Source organism: Leptonychotes weddellii, chromosome 11, assembly GCF_054177405.1.
Source record: "Leptonychotes weddellii isolate Sample4059 chromosome 11, ASM5417740v2, whole genome shotgun sequence".
Taxonomy (NCBI): domain Eukaryota; kingdom Metazoa; phylum Chordata; class Mammalia; order Carnivora; family Phocidae; genus Leptonychotes; species Leptonychotes weddellii.
The window spans coordinates 48,632,019-48,652,635 of record NC_138379.1 but is presented as its reverse complement, the minus strand read 5'-3'; the positions used below and the strand labels follow the sequence as shown (position 1 = coordinate 48,652,635).

At 53.6% G+C, this 20,617-nt stretch overlaps 1 protein-coding gene across 1 annotated transcript; it reads right to left on the bottom strand.

Annotated features, from left to right (window-relative positions):
* Window positions 1–5,404: 5,404 nt before the first annotated feature.
* On the bottom strand, window positions 5,405–8,950 carry TPBGL (trophoblast glycoprotein like). Its single transcript, XM_031040678.2, has one exon. The coding sequence runs from the start codon at window positions 8,622–8,624 to the stop codon at window positions 6,957–6,959; it is 1,668 nt and encodes a 555-aa protein (XP_030896538.1). The 5' UTR covers window positions 8,625–8,950; the 3' UTR covers window positions 5,405–6,956.
* Window positions 8,951–20,617: the final 11,667 nt, after the last annotated feature.

The window sequence follows — 20,617 nt, the reverse complement described above, 5'->3', positions numbered from 1 at the left end:
GGCATGACAACAAAGGTTTGGAATTGCTGTTGAGGGATACTGGAGATGGGGTTGACATGTCCTCATGGCATGCCATGAGAGCACTAAGGAGGGGTCATCATGTTTAACTGGGGTGAGTGAGATGGGGAATAAGGCAGGCTTCTTAGAGGAGGAATTGCTTCAACTGAGTTTTGAAGGCTGAGAAGGAGTTAGGCAGGTGAGGGGAGGCTATGGACATTGGCCAGAACTGATCTCCCATCTGATATTTGAATATTCAGTCTCAGCACCTTTGCAACCACTGTTTCTTCTGCTTGGACTGATAGATCCTACAGAGCTTCCCATCCTTCAGGGTAAGCCACTTTCTCAGATGGGTCTGCCTGACTACCCTGGTCAAAAACACCCTTCCCCATCTCTTCTTATGAGGGAAATAAACAGAAACCTCTGTTTATTTCCCTCATAAGAAGCGTCTTGCTTATTTATGGTATAAGCACGTGGGCTCTGGGTTCTACACCCAATTTGGCCTCTTAGTGTGACCTTGAGCAAATCATTCACATTTATGTGCCTTGACTTCTTCATTTCTAAGTAGGAATAATAACTACTTTGTAGAATTGTCATCAGCCTAAAATGGGTTAATATATATAAAGTGCCTAGAACAACCCCCAGGTTCTTCCTAGCACAGTGCTTAGCACATGGTAGGCACTTTATAAAATACTTGTTGAACAGATTGTGACTAAATGAAAGAAGGAACTTTCCCATACTCACCAGCAGATGGCGCATGTATGCAAGAAAAATTAAAACTGGTTCCGCTCCGACACAAATTGGCCAACAGATGTCGCTGCAGCTCTCTGGGTAAAGGAACCAAGACCTGTGACAGGCTGAGCCAGGGTCCCACGTTACCCAGGTAGGACCCTGGACAAGTATTCCAAATGGAGGGTCAGAAAGTTGACTAAAAAGCCAAAGCTGAGAAGCTAAGGCTAAATTATGTTGTACACGATAACATATTCTATAGCTGCCTTTTCTTTCCATTTTCTCACTTTTATCAAATAGTAACAAGGTGCTGGCCATGCAGGCATCTTATATAACCACAACCTCAGTTCAGTGAGGTGGGAGGTTATGGGAATCAAAGGGAGTGGGCATCTGAGTGCAGCAGAAGGAGCCCATGAGCCCTGTGTGATGTTTCTTCCCTGGTGCTGTGGATCTCTGTGGGGCAGGGACAGTGCTCATAAATCTTCTGTGCCCCAGGACTGGGGATCACCCAAAAGGACACTGGACCCGGCCTCTGAAGGGAACTTCTGATCTGGTGTGGACAACGGGCCAGAAAACCAATCTATACAAATAAAGGTCTGGGGGGTACAGTGATGGGAAGGAGAGGTGAGGTTAGGACAGCAGAGGGGACTCAAGCTGTCCTGATGCTCTCTGCATAGGGAAGGCATCTCAGGCAGAGAGTACTACGTGAGCAAAATACGGGGCCTGGAATCACTGGGCTCAGTTACTAAAATCGAAGTAGTTCAGTGTAGCTGGAGAATGGTGTTCAAGTAGGTGTTTAGCATGGCTCGAGGATAAGGTCAAGGATTGGGAGTGTATTATTATTAGTGTTGGTAGACTAGCTAGTCTAGCAGTCTAGCACTTTTTCTTTTCCCCTCCAGTCTTGTCAAAAGTCACTGGAGTCCAAGGCCCACCAGCCTGGTACAGTCCTAAATTATTCTTGTCCCGATTTAATTCTTAATAGCGGTCTCCCTCACTACCCAAAGTTTCCTGGTTTGGTTGGCCCCCTTATTTAGGGGCCCCATGTGTTTCCATTATTACAGTGACTTCATCTTTACTGAGGACAGCTCCAGGATCTGGTCCATCTCATCAGGTGCTCAGCAGAAAGTAGAGGCTCAGGAAGGAGGAGTTTTATATCCGGGGACCACAGAGCTTGGGGTTCCAGCAAACCCTTCTCTCCTCTCAGGGAGGGATAGAGATGCCCCTTCCCCAGGGATGGATGCCCAGCAGGATTTCTGCCCGCAAGAGGTTGAGGCAGGTTTCCGAGGCCTGCTGGAAGCTGCTGATGGAGGCGGGAAAGTCCTCCGCAGCCCTTGGTTGTTGGCTTCCCCCTCCCACTGCCCCCCCATCTCTAGGCCACCATAGGTATTGGTCTGGCTTCAGGAGGCAATGACCAGAGGGATGGAGATACAGGGTGAGGAGATAGGACAGCCCTGCCAGCTACTCAGACCCAGAGCAGGACAGGGATGGCCCTGGGGACATCCTGGGTTCTGGATCTGCTCTGATTCTGGATGGGCTCCTGCACTCCCTGGGCCTCAATTTCCCCATCCGTACTAGGTTAAATATCTGTACTATGAAGGGTTAGTTGAGGTGGTCTGCAAGGGACTAGCCAGCCCCAGGCGAATTGGCTTGAGGCAGCACTGAGGGAGGGGGGTGGTGGTGAGGGAGGGGTGGGAGGGGTGGAGGAGGGGACTCCAAAGGCTGCCAGGCACATTACCACAGAAATATTAACTGCCCCGTCACTTCTCTCAGTCTGGCAGAGGCCATGTCCATAAATTAGGGCCGTGAGTCTGCCAGACAGAGACTTAATGAAGAAGGAGATGAACTTCAGTGAGAGCAGGCAGTCCCTCTGGAGGTCACAAGTCCCGCCCCAGCCTGGACAAAAGGAGCCTGGAATCAGAGGGGGGCCTGGGGTGTCCATGGACACCCTGGCCTGGGCCAGGAAGTTAGGAGCCGGCTCTGCCATGTTCACTTGCTGAATCCCCAGCACCCAGCACACAGTAGGGGCTCAACCAGTATTTCTGACTGAGGACCAAATGGCGTGGCAAGTCATGGGAAGCTCAGACTGAAACCAGGTCCTCTGAACTCCAGCTGGGCCCTTACCGGTTCCCATTCTGGACCTGAGCGGCGTGGGGAGGAAAGGGGCTGCAGAAGTAAAAGGCTTCTCAAGGAGAGAGGGAAGCTCAGCTTTTACAGGGCCACAAACCCTGCGAAGTCTGACATGTTTCTCAAAGTGTGCAGTTTTATGTCTGTCACATTTCCGACAGTTACACACCTTTTCTCTCCCTCTGCTGCTCTTTAAGGGGACATCCCAAATGGAGTTCTTCCCCCCTGGCACTTGGCCCTTGCACCCCCTGCCCACCTCAGACTTCAGCAGCATTAGGAGTAGAGGGGAGGCTGGTCATTCAGAGAGGCTTGGGCGCTGCTAAGAGCATCTGGAGTGGTGGGAGGTATCAGGGTATGAGGGTATCAGGGCAGGGCCAGCCAGACCCCTCCATGTCACCCCTTCCTTTCTCTTCTGGGCTCCTATAGTGGCCACCGCCCTTGTTCCCTTCCCATCTGGGCTCCCATGGGCATGGCTTTGTCTGATTTCAATCTCTGTCTTCATGAGGTCTGGCACAAAAAGGATGGACAGAAGGAAGCAACAAGTAAGAGGCACTGGGCAGCTCTCCTGCTTCCCATATCCCACCTCTCCACTTCCCCGAGTTCTCCTCGAAGGGCAGAGGTCCCCCTAGAGCCTCCCAGTGAAGGACATGGGGAGCACAGATCCATCTCACACACACATCCACGTACCCAACCCCAGCCATTGGTGGTCTTCTCCCATTCTCAGACTATCAAGATCTTCCTGCCTCCAGTGCTTTGCACAGAGCAGATACTGCTGATCCTTCTGTTCTTCAAAATCCTACTCATCTTTCAAAACTCCACTCACATGGGACTTCCTCTAAGTAGAAGTCTCTCTAGGCTGGGTCAGGGGCCCTTACTCTAACCTCTGTTTCCTGGGACTTCTTTTCTCTAGATCATGATTAAATATGATTCTCCCTGGGTCATTAGCTTCTCTAGAATTGGCAAAGTTGTACTCAGTAGAGGCTGAATGGCTGGCTGGATTTGCAGAGGAGGCAAGGCTGGGGGCCCGAGGGACCTGTTGATAGTCCCATCAGGCCAAAGGCCACTGATGGGCTGCAAGAAGGGCGGCAGTCCAGAAATGACATTTAATGGGAATTGGTGAATGGCACTAAGGTTAAATATCAACTGGCCTACACTAGGCACTCAATTAGTTGATTTTTGACAACTACTGATTTGGTACTTAGCTTAGCAGCAGCCCTCATATAAAACCCTCAAAGATTTTTGCTGACAACGGACCCACAGCTAACAGCGTATTTTATTTGCCAGGACCTACTGCAGTCTTAGGCTGCATCATGAGGGCATGTCTTTGGAACTGGAGAGGCGACCTGTTAGAGACACAGGTCTGTAATCTGTGTTAGAGATACCGTTACGATTTTGTCCCGGAGAACCGGGAGAGCGCCCTCTGAAGGTCATCCACAGATGGGAACACTTCAAGGGAATTTGACCCCTTCCCACAGGGAATGACTGGGAATTTGCTGGGAACAGATAGATACTCCTGCACCACCTCCAACTCTGGGAGGAGCTATGCAGGGTGACGTGCACTCCTGGCCCCAAGGCATAGCTGGGGCCGTCAGGGAGTTCCAGGCCGACTCCTCTGGCAATGAAAGGGATGCTTCCAGGAGGGGAGTGAGTGAGCCCCTCATCGAGAGAGGGTGCCCCTTGCTGAGAGGGCCTAGGAGGCTTCCCACCTTATCTCCGAGGTCCTTTTCAGTGTCTAAATGGCCCAAATTCTAGCATTATGTGCCCCTAAGATTCCCAAATGCCAGAAGTCTAGCCTTCTGCATGTGGTTCTAGGGCTCTGCGAACCTGAATGTGAAATAATCCAGTCTGAGGACCTTGAGGCAGGAGATAAGCCTCTTACCATGGCCCTGCTGGCCCAGAACCCACCTGTCTCCTCGATCCACGTATCTCAAAGGGTCATTTTATCCATATCCACCCACCACCACTTCTAGGCTGCTGCTTCTCTCAGCCTCTCACGTACCCAAGGTGCAGCTCCTAGTCCTCTCCCCAGGACAGCATAGCATGACACAGGTTATTAAGTGAGTGTCACGTAATTCATCAGGGGGGATGATACCAAAGCGGCAAATAACGATCCCTCCTTTCCTGCCTGAATTAACTGCCTCTGATTCTCTGTAGCTGGATTTCCTCCCTGATGGCCTCATCTGATGCTAATGTTTCCAGTCCAACAGCACCTCCCCCACAGCCCCCACCCCCACCACAGTGATGAGGAATGACAGGGTAAAAGGATGTAGAGAAGTGTAGGATTCCACCCTGGCTATGGATAGCCTCCTCTCAGAGGATAAAAGGCAGGCTAGTTTGGAGAGCGATGCAATCCCAGTGGGAAGTCCCTCCATGTGTCTCACCTCAATCCTGCTACACGCAGTCAGAGTCTATTTCTTCTCCCATACATCAGGAGAAGACACCAAAGGTCACTGCCTCACCTCAGGGAGGTCCAAAATACCCTCCCAAGTGTCCCCTCCCACCTCCTTCAATGCCCAAGGTCAGCAGGAATGACATGGCACCACTTCCAAGAAGAGAGTATCCGAGATTATTGCAGACTTTATAGAAAACTGCCCAAGGGAGATCCAGATGTCTTGGGTGGGGGTGGGAGGGCAGGCCTCAAGCCAATATGTTGGGGCGGGGGGACTTCCTGTATGCAGAGGCCACACAGGCCAGCCATTCTGCCTGACCTAAGGGATGGGAGTCAGGGAGAGGCAGCCCCCTCCCCACTCACCAATTGTGCTTTGGGATCATGCAGAAGGCAGGGCACTGACACTCTGACCTTAAACAGGGTAACTTGTGCCTGAGACAAGAGATGAGGCCCCTCACCTCTTCTAAAAGGCATGGAGGAGGGAGGCATGGCAGCAAGGGATCCCCAGGGGAGAAGAGTCACATGGGTGGGAAAGAGCTTGTGGGCAGCAGCTCCCAGCCCTTCAGAGCCTCCTCCCCTACCCCTCTCTGAAGCCATGATGAATGGGTGACCCCGGTTCTGAGGCCCAACCAACCACTTTGAACCCCTAGGGTTCTCTCCTCCATGGGGATCTGCCAGTATGGTTGGGGTATGCTGGCCCCTGCACCCGTCTTGCAGGCCTGGAGAGCTCATCCTAGGAGGAAAGGGGGGGTGGGCACACCCCAGGAATGGATTCCTCACTGGACCCTGACAGAGTGAGTGCAAGCGATGGTGTAGGGGGGATAGAGAGCCTAAGACTTGGGCAGGGGGATTAAATTCTGATCAGGGTGAAGAGCTGAGCATTTTGAGATTAGGGACAAGCACTGAGTATTGGGGGATCAGAGCCCCAGTGAGAAAGGCTGAGGATCGGTTCCATACTAAGGCTATAACAGGGTGTGACTGTCCCTGGGATGGGAGACAGATGGAGCTGAGCCCCAAGCCTGGGCCAAGGAAGGGAAGAGCCTGCGCCAGAGCTGGGGTGGGGGGCAGTATGAAATACATTCCCAGATTGGAGGAGGGTGCCCGACCCTCAGAGCCCTGGGAAGTGGGTGTCTGCAGGATGGGAGGGCTCGGAGCTCCGGGGTGAGAAAAAGGCTCAAAGTTCACAAAAGCCTTCAGAGGAGTGCTCTGCTTCTGAGACCAGAACGGGATGAGAGGGTCCCTGAGCCCTGGGAAGGGAGTTGAGGTCTCCAAGCTGGAGATGGGAGTCAGTGATGTCTAGGGCGACGTTTCCCACTGAGAGGTCAGGCCTCAAAGCATAGGGTGGTGGAGGCAGTCTTAGGGCTCTCGGATTGAAGGACAAAGTTTCCTGGCCAAGTCTCGAAAGGGGGAGGGTGCTTTTGAGGGTTCAGGAGGGATGTGTCAGAGCCTGAGATGGGCAGGTAGGGTTTCTGGAATCAGAAGAGGGCGTCTCTTGATCTTTGATGGTGAGAGCTCTCAGAGGTTGGGGAGAGGGGGTACAGCTTGGGGCCTCCGGGTGGGGGCGGGGGAATGCCATAATCCAAAGGTCTCAGGCCGGTCAGGGGCAAGTCTCGAAGCCCCCAACTCACGGGTGTCTCATACCCATGGCTTCGGGCCAGGCAATCCCAGTAAAGTCATCAGCTGGCAGGGACAGCCGTCAACCCCCAAGGGGCAACACTCAGAGGCCCGAGCCCGGGGAAGTGGCGCGGGAGCCGGCGGGGGCGACCGGGGCGGGCGCGCGGCGCGGGTCGGCGTCCTGCTCATAACGGTAGTGGTAGCCCTCCATCTGGTCCCGGCAGGCCTCGCGCAAGTTGCGCAGCCAGCGCTGGATGCCGCGGCGGTTTAGGTAGAGCACCATGAGGAAGATGAGGCCGATGAGCGCCAGCACCAGCCCAAAGAAGACGTAGGAGGCTTCCAGCTCCGGGCCGGCGAGTTCCACTTCTTCCCCGCGACCGTCGGCGTCGCGGTCGGCGCAGCGCAGCCGCGCCTCCTCCAGGCCCAGGAAAGGCCGGTCCTGCAGCGCTCGCGGGGCGGCGCAGCGCAGGCGCCGCGCGTCAGGTACGCGCTCCGTGGCGTTGCGCAGCCAGGCCAGCAGGGGGCGCGCGGCACAGCCGCAGCGCAGGGGGTTGTCCGCGAGCAGCAAGCGCGGCGCGGGGAGGCCGCCATCGCGCTCGAGCGCGCGCAGCTCCTCGAGACCCAGGCCCCATAGCGCGTTGAGGCGCGCGTCCAGCTGCTCCAGGAGCGGCAGGCGCAGCGCGGCGGGCGGCAGGCGGCTCAGCGCGTTGCCCGCCAGGCCCAGAAGGCGCAGCTCGTCCAGCTGGGCGAGCGCGGCGTCCAGCGCGACCAGCAGCGTGGGGCCGCCTCGCTCCAGCGCGTGGTTGAGCTGCAGCGAGCGCAGCGCGGGCAGCCCGCGGAAGGCGCCGCCGCCCAGGGCGCGCAGCGGGTTGTGGCTCAGGTCGAGCGCCGTCAGGCTGGGCAGCCCGTCGAAGGCGCCGTCCTCCACCACCTCGATGTTGTTGTGCGTGAGGCGCAGCGCGCTCAGGAGCGGCAGGCGCACGCCGCCCGCCGCCGCCGCCTCCTCCCCGTCAGCGTCCCCGCCGGCGAAGGCGGCGGCGCGCAGCACCGTCAGGTTGGCGCCCACGATGGTGAGGTTGCGCGCGTCGGGCGGCACGTCCCGCGGCGGCTGCCGGAGCTCCGCGCCCGACGCGCAGCGCAACAGCAGCTTGGGGCCGCCGAAGCAGTAGCACTGGAAGGGACAGGGTGCGGCGGGCCGGCTCAGCGCCGCCGCCACCAGCAGCAGCCCCGGCAGGAGCGGCCCCCTTTGCTCCGGCTGTCCCGCGCGCGGGGCCATCGCAGCTGCCCCTGCATCCAGCGCCCCGGCCGCCGCGCTCACCAGTGAGTTCGGAGCGCCTCGGGGGCGGGGAGGGGGGCGGGTGGGGCAAGTCCTCGACGCGGAGCGGCTGGCGGTCGCGGTCGGTCCGTCCGCTGGTTCTAAAGTCCGAGGAGCCTTCACTTTCCTGGCTGGGGCGAGAGGGGTCAGGCGGGGAGCAGAGCCCCCCCGCCCCCCGTACCCTCCTCGCCCTGCGCGCCGGCCTCCGACTTCCGCGGCCGCTCCGGGCTCGGAGCCGAGTGGGCAGGGTTTGTCTCCCCCCTCCCAGCCTCCCGGCCTCCTCCTCCTCCCCCAACGGAGTCTCCGCGCCCTCCTCGCCGAGAGGCGCGGTGGGAGGCTCCCGAGAATCAGGGCTTTCGGCCGCTGCGCTTTCTCTTCCCCCTTCTCCGGCTCCGGGGCTGCTGAGAAGTTTGGCTCTCCCAGGCTCTGACTTGCTTCTCCCTGATCTCCCCCCATTCCCACCCCCCACGTTTCAGCTGGTTCCTTCCTCCTCCCTCTATGGCACGTGTGGGGCGGGGCCGGGCGAGGGATTGCTGGCAGGTGGGTCAGCACCACAGAGCAAGAATTGGGAGGGGAGGACCTTAGGGTTCCCCCTACGAGCACAGACAAGGATGAGGGGTGGGCTGAGAAAGTTATTCAGCTTTCAGCCTCTTCCTGATCGGTGTGACCAAGGAGAGGGTTGTGCTAGGAGAGACTGGAAAATCCCCAGCCCTGGTTCCCCCCTCAGCAACCCTAGTTACATTAGGCCTGGCTGGGTCACCACTCTTGCAGGTCCTGTGGGACCAGCGTTTTCTCGACCCCACCCTACCCCCACCCAGGGAAGGCAGCACCAACCCCCTCCTCCTTTTCTCCCCGCTTCTCCCCTCCAACTCACTGGCTGCTCTGCTGGGAGTTCCATCTGATTTCCTCCACCAGGCTGGACTCCTCCCCCAAGCACTCTCCTAGGCCCTAGGACGTGGTGGGTGTGGTGATTCAGCTCTTTGCTGTCCCCTCCCTGCTCCAGCACCTGGGCACCCTGTTAGATTGTTCTACCGGGTCTCAGGCCCCTGACGTTGTTGGACACCATCGACTGCCCCTCCTCCCCTCCAGGGTATCCCACCTGTAAATGTTGAAAGGGTGGGAGGGTTTGGAGCTCTAGAGATTTGGAGAAGGGGAGCAGATTTTGCAGCGTTGAGTGGTAGAGGGGGGGTGGCCTCAGAGGGGGCCAGGGCCTGAGCTGTTTATAGGTTTGTTTTGTTCTGGATTTTTTTTTTTTTTTTCTCAGAACTGGGAAGCTCCAGATCTGATTTAAAGAGATATGCTCCTGAGAAGGGAGCACTCCTGGCCTTGGCATGAATTATTCAGGCTGGAGAGGCTGACACTTGATCCACAGGCCATTCTGGTCTCAGCAGAGCTGGTTGGGATAGAGGCTCCACCCTCCCCCCACCCCCCCAAATAAGAATCAGTCAGTCTTTCTCCTGAATTAGGGACAGTTGTTCCGTTGACTTCTTCCCTGAGGTTATATTTAACAGATTGACCAACAGATCAATACCACTTAAGGAGAAGAGGCAGACCCTGCGGTGGCCTGGGTCCCAGGCAAAGACCAACAACCTCACAGGCCAGGTCTCTTGATGCTGGGGTGGGAGGGCGGGGGCTCCTCTCCCCCTTCCTTCCCTCTCCCCCTTCCTTCCCTCTCCCCATCCCTGTCATCACTCCCGGGTATTGGCAGATGAGAACTATAACTTGCACCTGCAGGATTGGACGTATCTACACAGGTGTACATGTAGGTGGCACGTGCATATATGCATGGACATGTAGAGGCATGTGTGACACATGAACAGTTCAAGGTGCATCCACATGTGAGGAAACAGACTCGTGCTTCCTTGGATGTGCATCCACGTGCATAGGACGGTGTGTACAGGTCTGCCCAGGGTTGCGGGCAGGCTCAGATACGCCTCACACAAGTACCTGCAGGCCATTCATATATGAGCACATGTTAACACAGATTTGAGTCCATCTGGTGTGTGTCCATACATTCATAAGCACATAAATACTTGAACATTCATATTTCTGGGACCATGTATGTTCCTGGGTACATTCTCGGAGGGGCAAGCTTACAGACGCATGCATGCAAGCACGTGCATCCAGAGATCGGACGACATACTCTGAGCCCATTCCGGACCTCCACCATGCCTTGGTCTGTACAAGTAACAGGCTGAGATATCGTTTCTCATATGGGCACAGGTGCTCAGACAGCCATTGGGGCTGGGCCTCAGCTGTTGTGCTTCCCCGAGCCCTGGCCCACATCAGCTCCAAGTCCCAGCTCTGACATCTCCCTGGTGAGAGGTGCTGGCTCTTCTTCCTATTATGTTTCCAGTACAGGGACTAGCACGAGAGAGTGTGCAGTAAGTGTAGAGGGGTGGGTGGATGGATGGATGAATGAATGAATGGAAAGGTCTCTGCTTTCCTGTCCTACTGCATAGAGCCCCTTCTGCCTTCAGCCTCTGGGGAATCACAGACCAACTGCCAAGGCCAGAGCCCCATTTCCAGGGCCCCTTGGTGGCTGGTTCCTGGTGGGCTGATGGCCTCCTTGGGAAAGGGCCGCAGGGCAGCAGGCAGCCTCGACTGGGGGATACTAGACGGGATCGGGCACATTCAGGCTGGTATGGCCATACACTGGCTGGGGGGTACTAGACATCTCGGAGAAAGGAGGCCCAGAGAGAACCTAGAACCATCAGGTATCAGAGAATAAGGCAGTGACTATGTTTTCTAAGTGGGGAGTCTGAGGCCAGAGGGCCAGGGACTTGCCTCAAAGCCAGTGACTGTCAGGGCTTAGCCTAGCCCCAGGCTCCTTGCCCAAGGCATTGTCCAAGGTAGTGGCCGCATCTGAGAAGGGCCAGTGCAGCAGGGAATCTCATCCTGACCCCGGGAAGCCGAAGCCAGCAACAGATGCCAGGGTGGATGTGGTGTGACCTTGAACCACTCTCCACCTCTGGGCTGTCGACTTCTTCTTCTGGAAAGTAGATGGGCTTCTGAAGTCCTATCCTTCCTAGGCTTCTCAGGGCTGTTGTGACAAAGTGAATGGAAAGTACTTTGAAACAAGAAAAGCCATATCACCTAGGGTCTGGGGATCTTCACCATGTGACTGCATGAAACATTGCCCTTTTCTGGGACTAATTAGCTCCCATGTCATTTTGCCCTGTTCCATCTTCCTCCCTCCTCCAGCATAGCAAGTTCATGGTAGATGGTATGAGGAATGAGTCTCTACTTGCTGTCCCTGTGAATGCCTCTACCCAGCTTCCTCCCTACCCTCCCCTCTTTATGCACATGTTCCCCTTCTCTGTTCAGGTTCCCCTGGAACAAAGTCTGTCGGCTATTTAGGGGTCTCTGTTCTCTGGAGGAACTTCCCTCTCCATCTTGTCAGTATTCCGTATGCAGTAGGTGTTCAATAAATGTATGTCCAATTGTGTCTGGGGCTGTGTTCATTCTTTGATGCATCCAGTGGAAGTATCTTTGCTCAGATTGTTTGCCTCACTTGGGATGCTCTCTCCCCTTGACTGTTTCTTGGGCCCAACCCACTGATCCTCAGGGCTCGGCTTGAGTTCTGTCCCTTCCAGGAAGCCTTCATGGCTCCTTCTCTCTCCTTTGAATTTCACTTAGCAACCAGAGGGCTGGAGCTCCTCTGAGCCCCCTAACTGTCAGCACCTGGGGCTCAGGACTGGTCTGGTCTCCTGTGTTGTCAGCTCAGAGCTCAGCATGGAGAAGGCACCAGGGAACATTTATTGGATGAAATAATGATTTAAAAATCTCTGGCTTGCTCCTCTCATCTCTGTGAGGCAGGCTAGGTGAGGAGCCCCCGTCTGCACTGTATACCAGGAGACAGCTTCCCAGAAAGGTGAAGTGCTTTCCTCAAGGTTGCACAGCTGACTGAGACCCAGTCCTGACAGTAGCTCAGGTTTCCTGCTCATCTTCTATGCTGCAGCCCTCCCCATTCTAGGCCCTCTCTCTGGAGAGTGTGACTGGGTCAGGTCCCAGGGGACCCTGTGGGCAAAGAGCTCAGGCCCTCAGGGTTGCCTTAGGACTCAGCAAGCGAGTCACCGCAGCCCACTCAAGCAGAGTGATTGACCTTTGCTGGGTTGAGAATCCCCCCTATGTCAATTACACTAGACCCCATTTTTTTTTTTAAGAGTACACACTTACAAGCAGGGGTGCAGAGAGAGAGAGGGAGAGAGAATCCTAAGCAGGCTCTATGCTCAGTGTGGACATAGGGCTCTATCTCACTTAGCTGACTGAACCACCCAAGCGCCCCTGAACCCCAGTTCTTGAATTTATTACCCCCCTAGGTTCCAGAGCCCCTCTCTGAGCCTTCCAAGGTACTGTCCCTCCCCTAACTCCAGCTCCTTCACTGGGCTCCTTTTCCCTCCACAAAGGCCCTGTTCTCTGTAAGGTCCACTGAGCCTTGGTAGGGAGCCTGCAGAGGTTTGGCAACTTCCCTGAGGTCACCCACCAGAGAGCCCTTTCCCTATCTGCCTCCAGCTCCATCTTGTTCATCAGAGGTGTGTCAGTGTTCCTAAAGTCCTTAGGCAAGTCTGCTTTTCCAGATCTGTTTCCTGTCTGTAAAGAAGGTGTGTGTGTGTAGACAGAATGATCTTGGAGGGCTTTTAGTCCTGTGCCCCTTGGCCTTTTAAGGGTGGGGATCGTGGAGGGGAAGGTAATACTGTGATTTGCCCAAATTGGTGCCCCAACCTCAATGTATGACCTTGAACTTGGCCCCACCCGGACTCTAACGTGGTGGTAGCATAGTGTGGTGGGGGAGGAGGGTCTTCCTAAGTCTGTAGCAGCATGTGATATCCAGGATCCCTTTATCTTGGCAGACTCCCTTTCCCTCTGCCCCCGCTTCCTCCGAGGCAAGCGGAGGAGCAGCTGGACAGGGCTGACATGATGAAGCTCAGTCATTAGGTAGTGGGGGAGCCCCAGGTTCTCTTGTGTAACTTCTGCACTGGCAGGGAGGGGAAAACTCCACCTCAGGTTTTGCTGTTCCCATTTCTTACTTCCCCCTCCCCCCTGCTGCACTGACCATGAGACACAGGAAAATCCATAGACCCAAGATTCATTTTCTCCATTGAGTCAGCAGAGGCCACACTGCTTCTGAGGGGCCAGCAATTGGCTTTTAAATAACTCTGATATTTAATACCCTCCTCCTCCACTCTGCAGCGTGGGCCTCTGGGGAAAAGCTAGAATAAATGAACTGGATGAGTCCTCTCAAAGTCCTAAGTGCTCCTGCCTCCACCTCAACCCACCCTCCTCCACCCAGACTCCCAGGCCATTGGGAAAAACCTGATTCCTTATTACCTTTGCACTGTGCTTTACAGTTTCTAAGTGGTGTCCCAGGCTGGGTCTGTTATCCCCAGGTTAGAACTGGAAGCTAAAGTTTAGGAAAGGGGAGTGAGCCCATCTTGTTTTGGGTCTTGGTCTACTAGTGGCTGGCTGTGTGACTGTGAGCAGGTTCATGTCCCAGTCTGGGCTTCTAACTCCTTATCTGTGCTACAAGGTGGTTCAGCTGGTGGGTTGTGGCTGGTCCCGCTAATTGTAAAGTTTTCATGAGTTGCTGCCCTGATCTAGGTCTCCTCTCATGGAGCTACTTTTTGCCTCCACACTCCTCTTCTTGGGGAAGCTAAAGGCAGAGCAGACTGAGGCTCAAGGCCAGGCAGAAACCGGTTTGGCTCCAGGGTTCCAGTGTAAACTCAATTGAGTCTGGGGCAGGAGTTGGTGGGTGAAAGAGGAAGGAGAAGCGTTGGAGGATTTTCCTCTCCACCCCTCCCCTCACTTCCCATGTCCTTCCCTTCCCTCTTTCTCCTTTCTTCTGCAAGTAGAGGTCAGGACAGGTCAAGGGTAGTAACCTATTTAAATCTTGGTTTCCTTAAAACTCAGGGTCTCTGCAGTTGTAGATGCAGTTTGAGGAAGGTGGGAGCAAAACTCTTAAGCTGTACCAGGTTCAGGCTCCTGATGATGGAAGTTAGTGGGCCCTTTTCTCCTGGCTTCACCACTCTTCCTTGTCATTCAGAAGATAGGAATTGATATCTCTGTTGGTTGTAAGAGAACACTGGGAGATTATGAGTGGTGCTTGGGGCCACCCCAAATTCATATATTATAGGTTTGGGGCCACCCCAAAACCTATATTATAGGTTTTCTGATTCCCAGTTTGGTGCTCATGCCACCATCCTGCTGCATGCGGGAAGTTGGGGGCTGAGGGATGGGAATGGGAGAGGCAGGTGGGTTCTTGCTTAGATCTGGGAATAACCTTAGTTTGCTTGACTTCCTTAGTATACTCTTTTTGGGTCCTCATGATCCTCCTCAGCTGTACCAAGCCTTCTACTTCTAGAATTACACAATCTTGGAATCAAAACATTGAATTATAAGAACCACAGAGTTGGAAGGCCATAGGACCATGGTCTGTTTGAATCAGAACATAAGACTCTTACGGTGATAAATGAAACACTTAGAACTTATGGAAGGTTGTTATATTAGTGTTCCCCCAATTAATGCTGCCTATTTGTATCTATACTTTTAGGCTGTCCCTTCCCATACTGACTGGTTTGGCCAAATGAATTCCTTTGGCTATTGAGACATCAGCAAATGTGATGCAATCAGAGGATTTAAAAGTGCTTGTGCATTGGGGCTTCCCTCCTTCTGTCCCGTGAGATCTCCATGTGTAGAAACCTAGGCAAACTTCTTAGAGGAAGAAACCAGAAATGAGCCATCCCAGCGGAAACTCCCAGGTGATCTTCTAGCTGACGTCAGCTGCCTGAGTGACCCTAGAAAAGACCAGGAGAACTATCTAGCTGACCCAAGCCCAAAATTGCTGACTCACAGAATTGTGAACAAATAAAATGGTTGCTGTTTTAAGTCATTAAGTTTGGGGGGAGGTGATTTGTTACACAGCAGTAGATAACTGACTCAGAGGCTTAGAATTAGAATTGTAGAATCTTAGTCATAGTTTCCATATACCCCTATGAGCATGAATCTTGGTTCTTGGGACCAGAGACTGGACTCTTTGATGTAGTATCTGAGGAATAGAAGGGCCCTGAGAACTCATTTCTTTAACTCCCACCCAGTGCTACATGCTCTTTTACAGACCGATTGATAGACCAATTGATCCACTCATCCTCTTCCAACCTGAGCCCTCCCACCACCCACAGCGTCCGTTATTCTTTGGCATTTTGTCCATTCTGTCACAAGGTCTTCTTGCCCCACTCCTCAGCTGGCTTCTCAATCCCTTCCTTCCACTTTAGGAAGCCTTCCCCTGTTGATCTGCTTGTCTTGGGAGCTAAATGTCGATGTGGTGATAACTTGTCTTGGTATTTATCCCAGATCCTGGCACAGTGCCTGGCACAGAGTGTGGGTTCATGGACATATCCTGAAGAAGACTACCAGTACCCGCCCCACCCCCCCCCAAACAATTCACTTTTTCCTGCTGTCCCCTTACTACAGAGTTCCTGGATCTGTCCGTGGTGCTGAATGCCTTTTTCCTTCCTTCTTGCCACTGTTTGCCTCAGAACGGCTACTTCCAAAAGGTAGGAATCATTTCTATGTCCTGGAATTAAATCTCTCTATCAATGCCCCCCTCTCCTTCCCTCCCTCTCGTTCCTTCTTTGTCTTCCTCTCCTTCCCTCCCTCCCCATCTCCCATTTCTCCCTCCCCAGTGCCCCCATCACTCATACAGATCATTAGCCCAGAGTATTTCATGAAAACTAATATGTAGTGATATATACTAATTGGGATTAGGTTCAGTGGCATCCATCAGAATGCCCCAAACAGTCTCTTAAATGATAAAAAAATAAAAGTTTATTTTTTCATAACAAAAATCCAGATGTAGCAGTTTAGAACCTGAATGGTTTCTCCACAGTCATTAGAAACCAGTACTCCTTCCCGCTTCCCACTCTGCCTTCCCTAGAGTGTAGTCCTCATTCTTTGGTACAAAATGGCTGCTAGAGCACCAGCCATCACACCAGATATCAGATGGAGACAAAAGATAAATAGGGGTGCCACTTCTCATAACTTTATTTCACTTATATATGGCCACATCTAACTAGCTTCAAAGAGCATGGTAAATAACAGACTTCAAACTGGGAGGCAGTTTGCCCAGCAAAAAGTTGTAGTCCTTATTATTGAGAATGGAAGAGAAATAGCTATTGAAAAGTAACTAGAAATCTCTGACATTAGTAATGGAACAGTGGCATTGATGGTGACAGTGACTGTGGTGTGGACGGGAGAGCAATGGTAATGGTGGTGATGACAGTGATGGGGATGAAGAAGATAGTGGCGAGAATGGTGATGATAAAGGTGGTGTAATGTAAGCTCTGGTCCAGGAACACAGACTCACTCAAGCATCAGCCTGGACCAGGAGAATACCAGAGGAGGGACCCAGCGACTGCAAGGTGTTTGGGGCTTGGGGCCTGCCCCAAGCCACAGGGGCACTGCTGCTTTGCAGTCCATCAGCCTTGAGGTTCTCAACTTCTTGAGTCCAAGTCCAAGCCCAGCAGAGCATGAATCAGATTCCTCCCACTTAGTCTGGAAATCACTCTGGAATGAAAACTTAAGGCCGGAGGGAGGTGAAGCAGCAAGGGTGATATTGGACTTCCATTTATTAGACAATCAATAGTGATAGAATTTGTTGCAGTCAAGGAAGGCTTTGCAGTGAAATACACAGAGAGACACATGGACACGTAGTCTCAGAAATAGAGATAAATGGATTCAAAGACAGACATACAGAGAGAGTTACAGATACGCGGAAAGAAACAGCCCCATAGTCTGGAGACACACAGACCTACTTCATCTCATAAGGAGGCACCAGGCCAGCCCCTCTCCCCAGAGACACAGGCCATCCAGCCATCTTATCCCACAGGACAACTTTCATATTACCCCTGGGTCCCATGGACTGAAGGCACCAAGGACCAGAAATGCCACTGCTGAGGGGGCTCAGAGCTCAGTGTGACCTTTGATACCCCTCCCACCTGGAGTGAGGTCGCACCAGTGCTCTGTGGCCCGCCCCACGCCAGCCTAGGTTCAGCGGCTGCAGGTGACCAGAGGGGTGGGACTTGGGTTGGATGGGGTGTGTCCTCCAGGATGCCTCCCCCCAGGGGCCCAAGGACACACCTGGAAGCCATTAGCAGAGGAGCCATCAGGCAGCAGTCTCTGGCTCCAGGTGAGAAGGCGTGATGAGAACATGTGGCAGCCTCCTGCCCGCTGGAGCCGGAGGGTGGAGGACACCTTGGCCTGAGTAATTTCCAGCGTCACTGCCCTGGCACCCACCTAGTATGCAAAGGTAACCCAGACCTTGGTGCTCAAAATGGTTGGTGAGCCTGCCTTCAGTGCATCTCCTGGACCTTTGAGGCCAGATTTCTTGACCTTCACAGTGATACTTTTCTTCCAGGAAGCCTTCTTGATGACTCCTCTGTTCTCCTTTGTCTCTTTTTTTCTCTGCTTCTTCTCAAACCTCCTATATGACATCACTCTGACCTGCCTACCCTTTCCACTGATCTGTGCTTCTTTGTAAGGGGCAGCCCTGCTTGGTTCTAGCCACCGTGGTCCTCCTCTCTGTCCACCTAGAGCAGCTTTATTTCACTGTGGTTTCAGTCCTTTCTTATCGGTGGAAGATGTTTGGGTCCCACTTTGGGTCTCAGCCCCCTTTCCTCCTAATCCTTGGCCCTGGGATTCATGACTGATTCATTTCCCATCTCTGCAGTGCTGGAGCTCCCAGCCTATGAAGGAAGCTGCAGAGAGCTCTGCTCTTTGTACTTAGATCATCTATTGTCACCAGCCTAGGCCTCAAGAACTGGAGGTTCTTGCCACCCCAGAGCTACTTCTGCCTTTCTCGCCTTACGTTGGCCGGGATGATCTAGTGCTGGCTTCCCCCAGCAGGTCAGGTTCTAAATCCCTAGATTTCCCCAGCTGTGTCCCAGAATGATAGAGAAAGCATTCAGCTTCAGGTGTGTCTGGGTAGCTTCCCCCAACTCTGTAAGGGCATGATATCCCTGGGGATCTCTGGGACCTCATCACTCTCTGGAAGGCTGTGGGTGGGCAGGAAGATCTTGAAGGCTAGCCAGAACATTGATCATTGGATGCCCCACATATTCCTGGACTTAGGACAGGAACCTCAAGACAGATGCATGGATAGCCACCTGGGCAGTTGCCTGTTGGGCCAACCGCAAAGTCTGTGCCGCGGTAGCTCCCGTGGCACACCCGGCATAAGCTGCTCTCACCCCTCCTTAGTGCACTGCCTGCTACGGCGGGGACTTCAGCTTGGCCCTGCCAGTATGTCCCGGCCCTGCCCTGGGGAAGGGCAAAAGAAGCCAGTTGGAAGTTCAGAAAAGGAAAGGCTAAAAAGGAGCCCATAATCGGCCCTAATTAGCCACTGGGAGAGAGAAAAAGAGGTCAGAGGCCTGAGTCTACTTCTGAAAGAAAGCACCTGGCAGGCAGAGCCATAGCTGGTCTGCACCCGCATACTACACAGCACGGGGCTTGGCCCCACACCGGCCCACCTGATCCTGGCTCTAAGGACCCCCAGCTGGGGGAGGGCTCTGCAGCTACCCATAGACCTGTCATGGCCCTCTCTTCTGGAAGAGGCAGCTGGCTATGGGGAAAGAGGGAAGGGGGGAGGAGGAAGAGGGAAGGCAGACAGACTTAAGTGAGCATCCACTGTATGCAGTGTGCTGTGTCGAGAGGTTTACATACATGATTGTATTTAATTTTCACAGTGGTCCTGAAATGGAGGTACTTTGGCCCCAGTTTTTAAACAAGGAAGTGGACACTCAGGTTAAGTAGTTGACCCAAGATCACACAGCTTAAAAGGGGCTGAGTGGAAAGTCCATCTCAGGCTGTGTGCTTGGCAACCTGTGCTCTTGGTGCTCTAAAATGAGCGCTCGGAGGGCAGAGCCCTTGCCTGCATCATCGCTTGCGTCCCAGTGCGCAGCCTGGTGGGGGGCAGGCATGTGGCTAGTGCAGAGAAGAGCTGTTGTACTCAAGAGGCAGGACAGGCTGATCCGGGGAAGGACATAAAAAGAGGGGGACGGAGGGATGGTGGAGGCACTAGAGATAGATTACTTCTGTCCTCTGGGACATCATGCAGGGGACCCCTGGGGCAGCTTTCCTGGGGCTGAGGACAGTGCAGGACTGAACACAGCTTGTGACCGGCTGTGGGGGAGGCGGGGGAGGAAGAAGTGCAGGAACAGTGCATTTCTTCTCCCCTTTTTGCCAGTCCTCCTACCCTCCCACCCACCCCCGATGGTTAAGCTGAAGCAGAAAACAAAATGAAGAACCTTTAGCCTTTGCTGGAGCCAAGCCACCTCTGCTCAGCCTGGGCAGAACACCAGCAGGCCAGCTGGGCCAGGGCCAGGTCCAGAGCAGGGTGGGGGACATTGAGGAGGAGAGGATACATGGGACCTCAGGGCAGGGCCACTGTGGGCACAGCGCTCCTCCACACAGGCTGGATCTCCTGGCAGGCGCTGAGCATCCCTAACAGAGGTGAGAGGCAGCAGGATGGGGAGAGGGAAGGAGAGCCCCCCCCAGCCCTGCTTATGATCACCCCAGTAGCAACTGGGGAATAGGAGAGAACACATTTTGGGTCAGGTAGACTTCACATAGCAGCTGTCTTTATAACCGCCACCCTCAAAGGTAGTGATTCTCATTCCTGATTATATTTTATTTTAATATTTTATTTATTCACTTGACAGCAAGAGAAAGCACAAGGGGGGGCAGCAGAGGGAGAGGGTGAAGCAGGCTCCCCACTGAGCAGGGAGCCCGATGTGGGCCTTGATCCCAGGACCGCGGGATCATGACCTGAGCCGAAGGCAGACGCTTAACCGACTGAGCCACCCAGGAGCCCGTCAGTCCTGATTTTAAAGATGAGGAAACTGAAGCACAGATTGGCTAAGTAACTTGTCTAAGGCCACAGAGTGAGTAGGAGGAGGGCTGGGATTCCACCCCTGGCTCTTTGGCTCCAGGCCTGGTCTTAATCATCATCATCTCCTGAGTAGGGCAGCAGAAGCTTGCCTGTCTGCACCCACCAGCAATTAGGGGCCCCTCGGTATTGTGAAGAATGTCAGTGGAGTGTGTCTGATTAGGCTCATCAGTGCCCAGCATGGGACACATGTGTTTTTAAGATGGATCACCATTATCCTTGGCTGAAGAATTACGTGGGGTTTTCTAATTACAAATTATTCCTGCTGGATTTCATTATGCTCCCTCTTGTCTGGCTTTTTGTGTTCTCAATCTTACAAAACTGAAAATCATAGTTGGCCGAGCTTGTTTTCTTGGTCTTAAAATATACAGCTAAGCTTTTATTAAGATACAACGTTGTTACATTTTTAATGAGTGAATGTTTAACTCAATATTACAAGAAGACCGCAATTATTTGAATTTAACCATTCCACCTTTATAATGAGTCAGAAGAACAGGATGGAAATTTACCT

Bases quoted from the DNA above. Each gene is read 5' to 3' on its own strand.
- TPBGL (XM_031040678.2), bottom strand. From the start codon at position 8,624: ATGGGGGGAGATCAGGGAGAAGCAAGTCAGAGCCTGGGAGAGCCAAAC.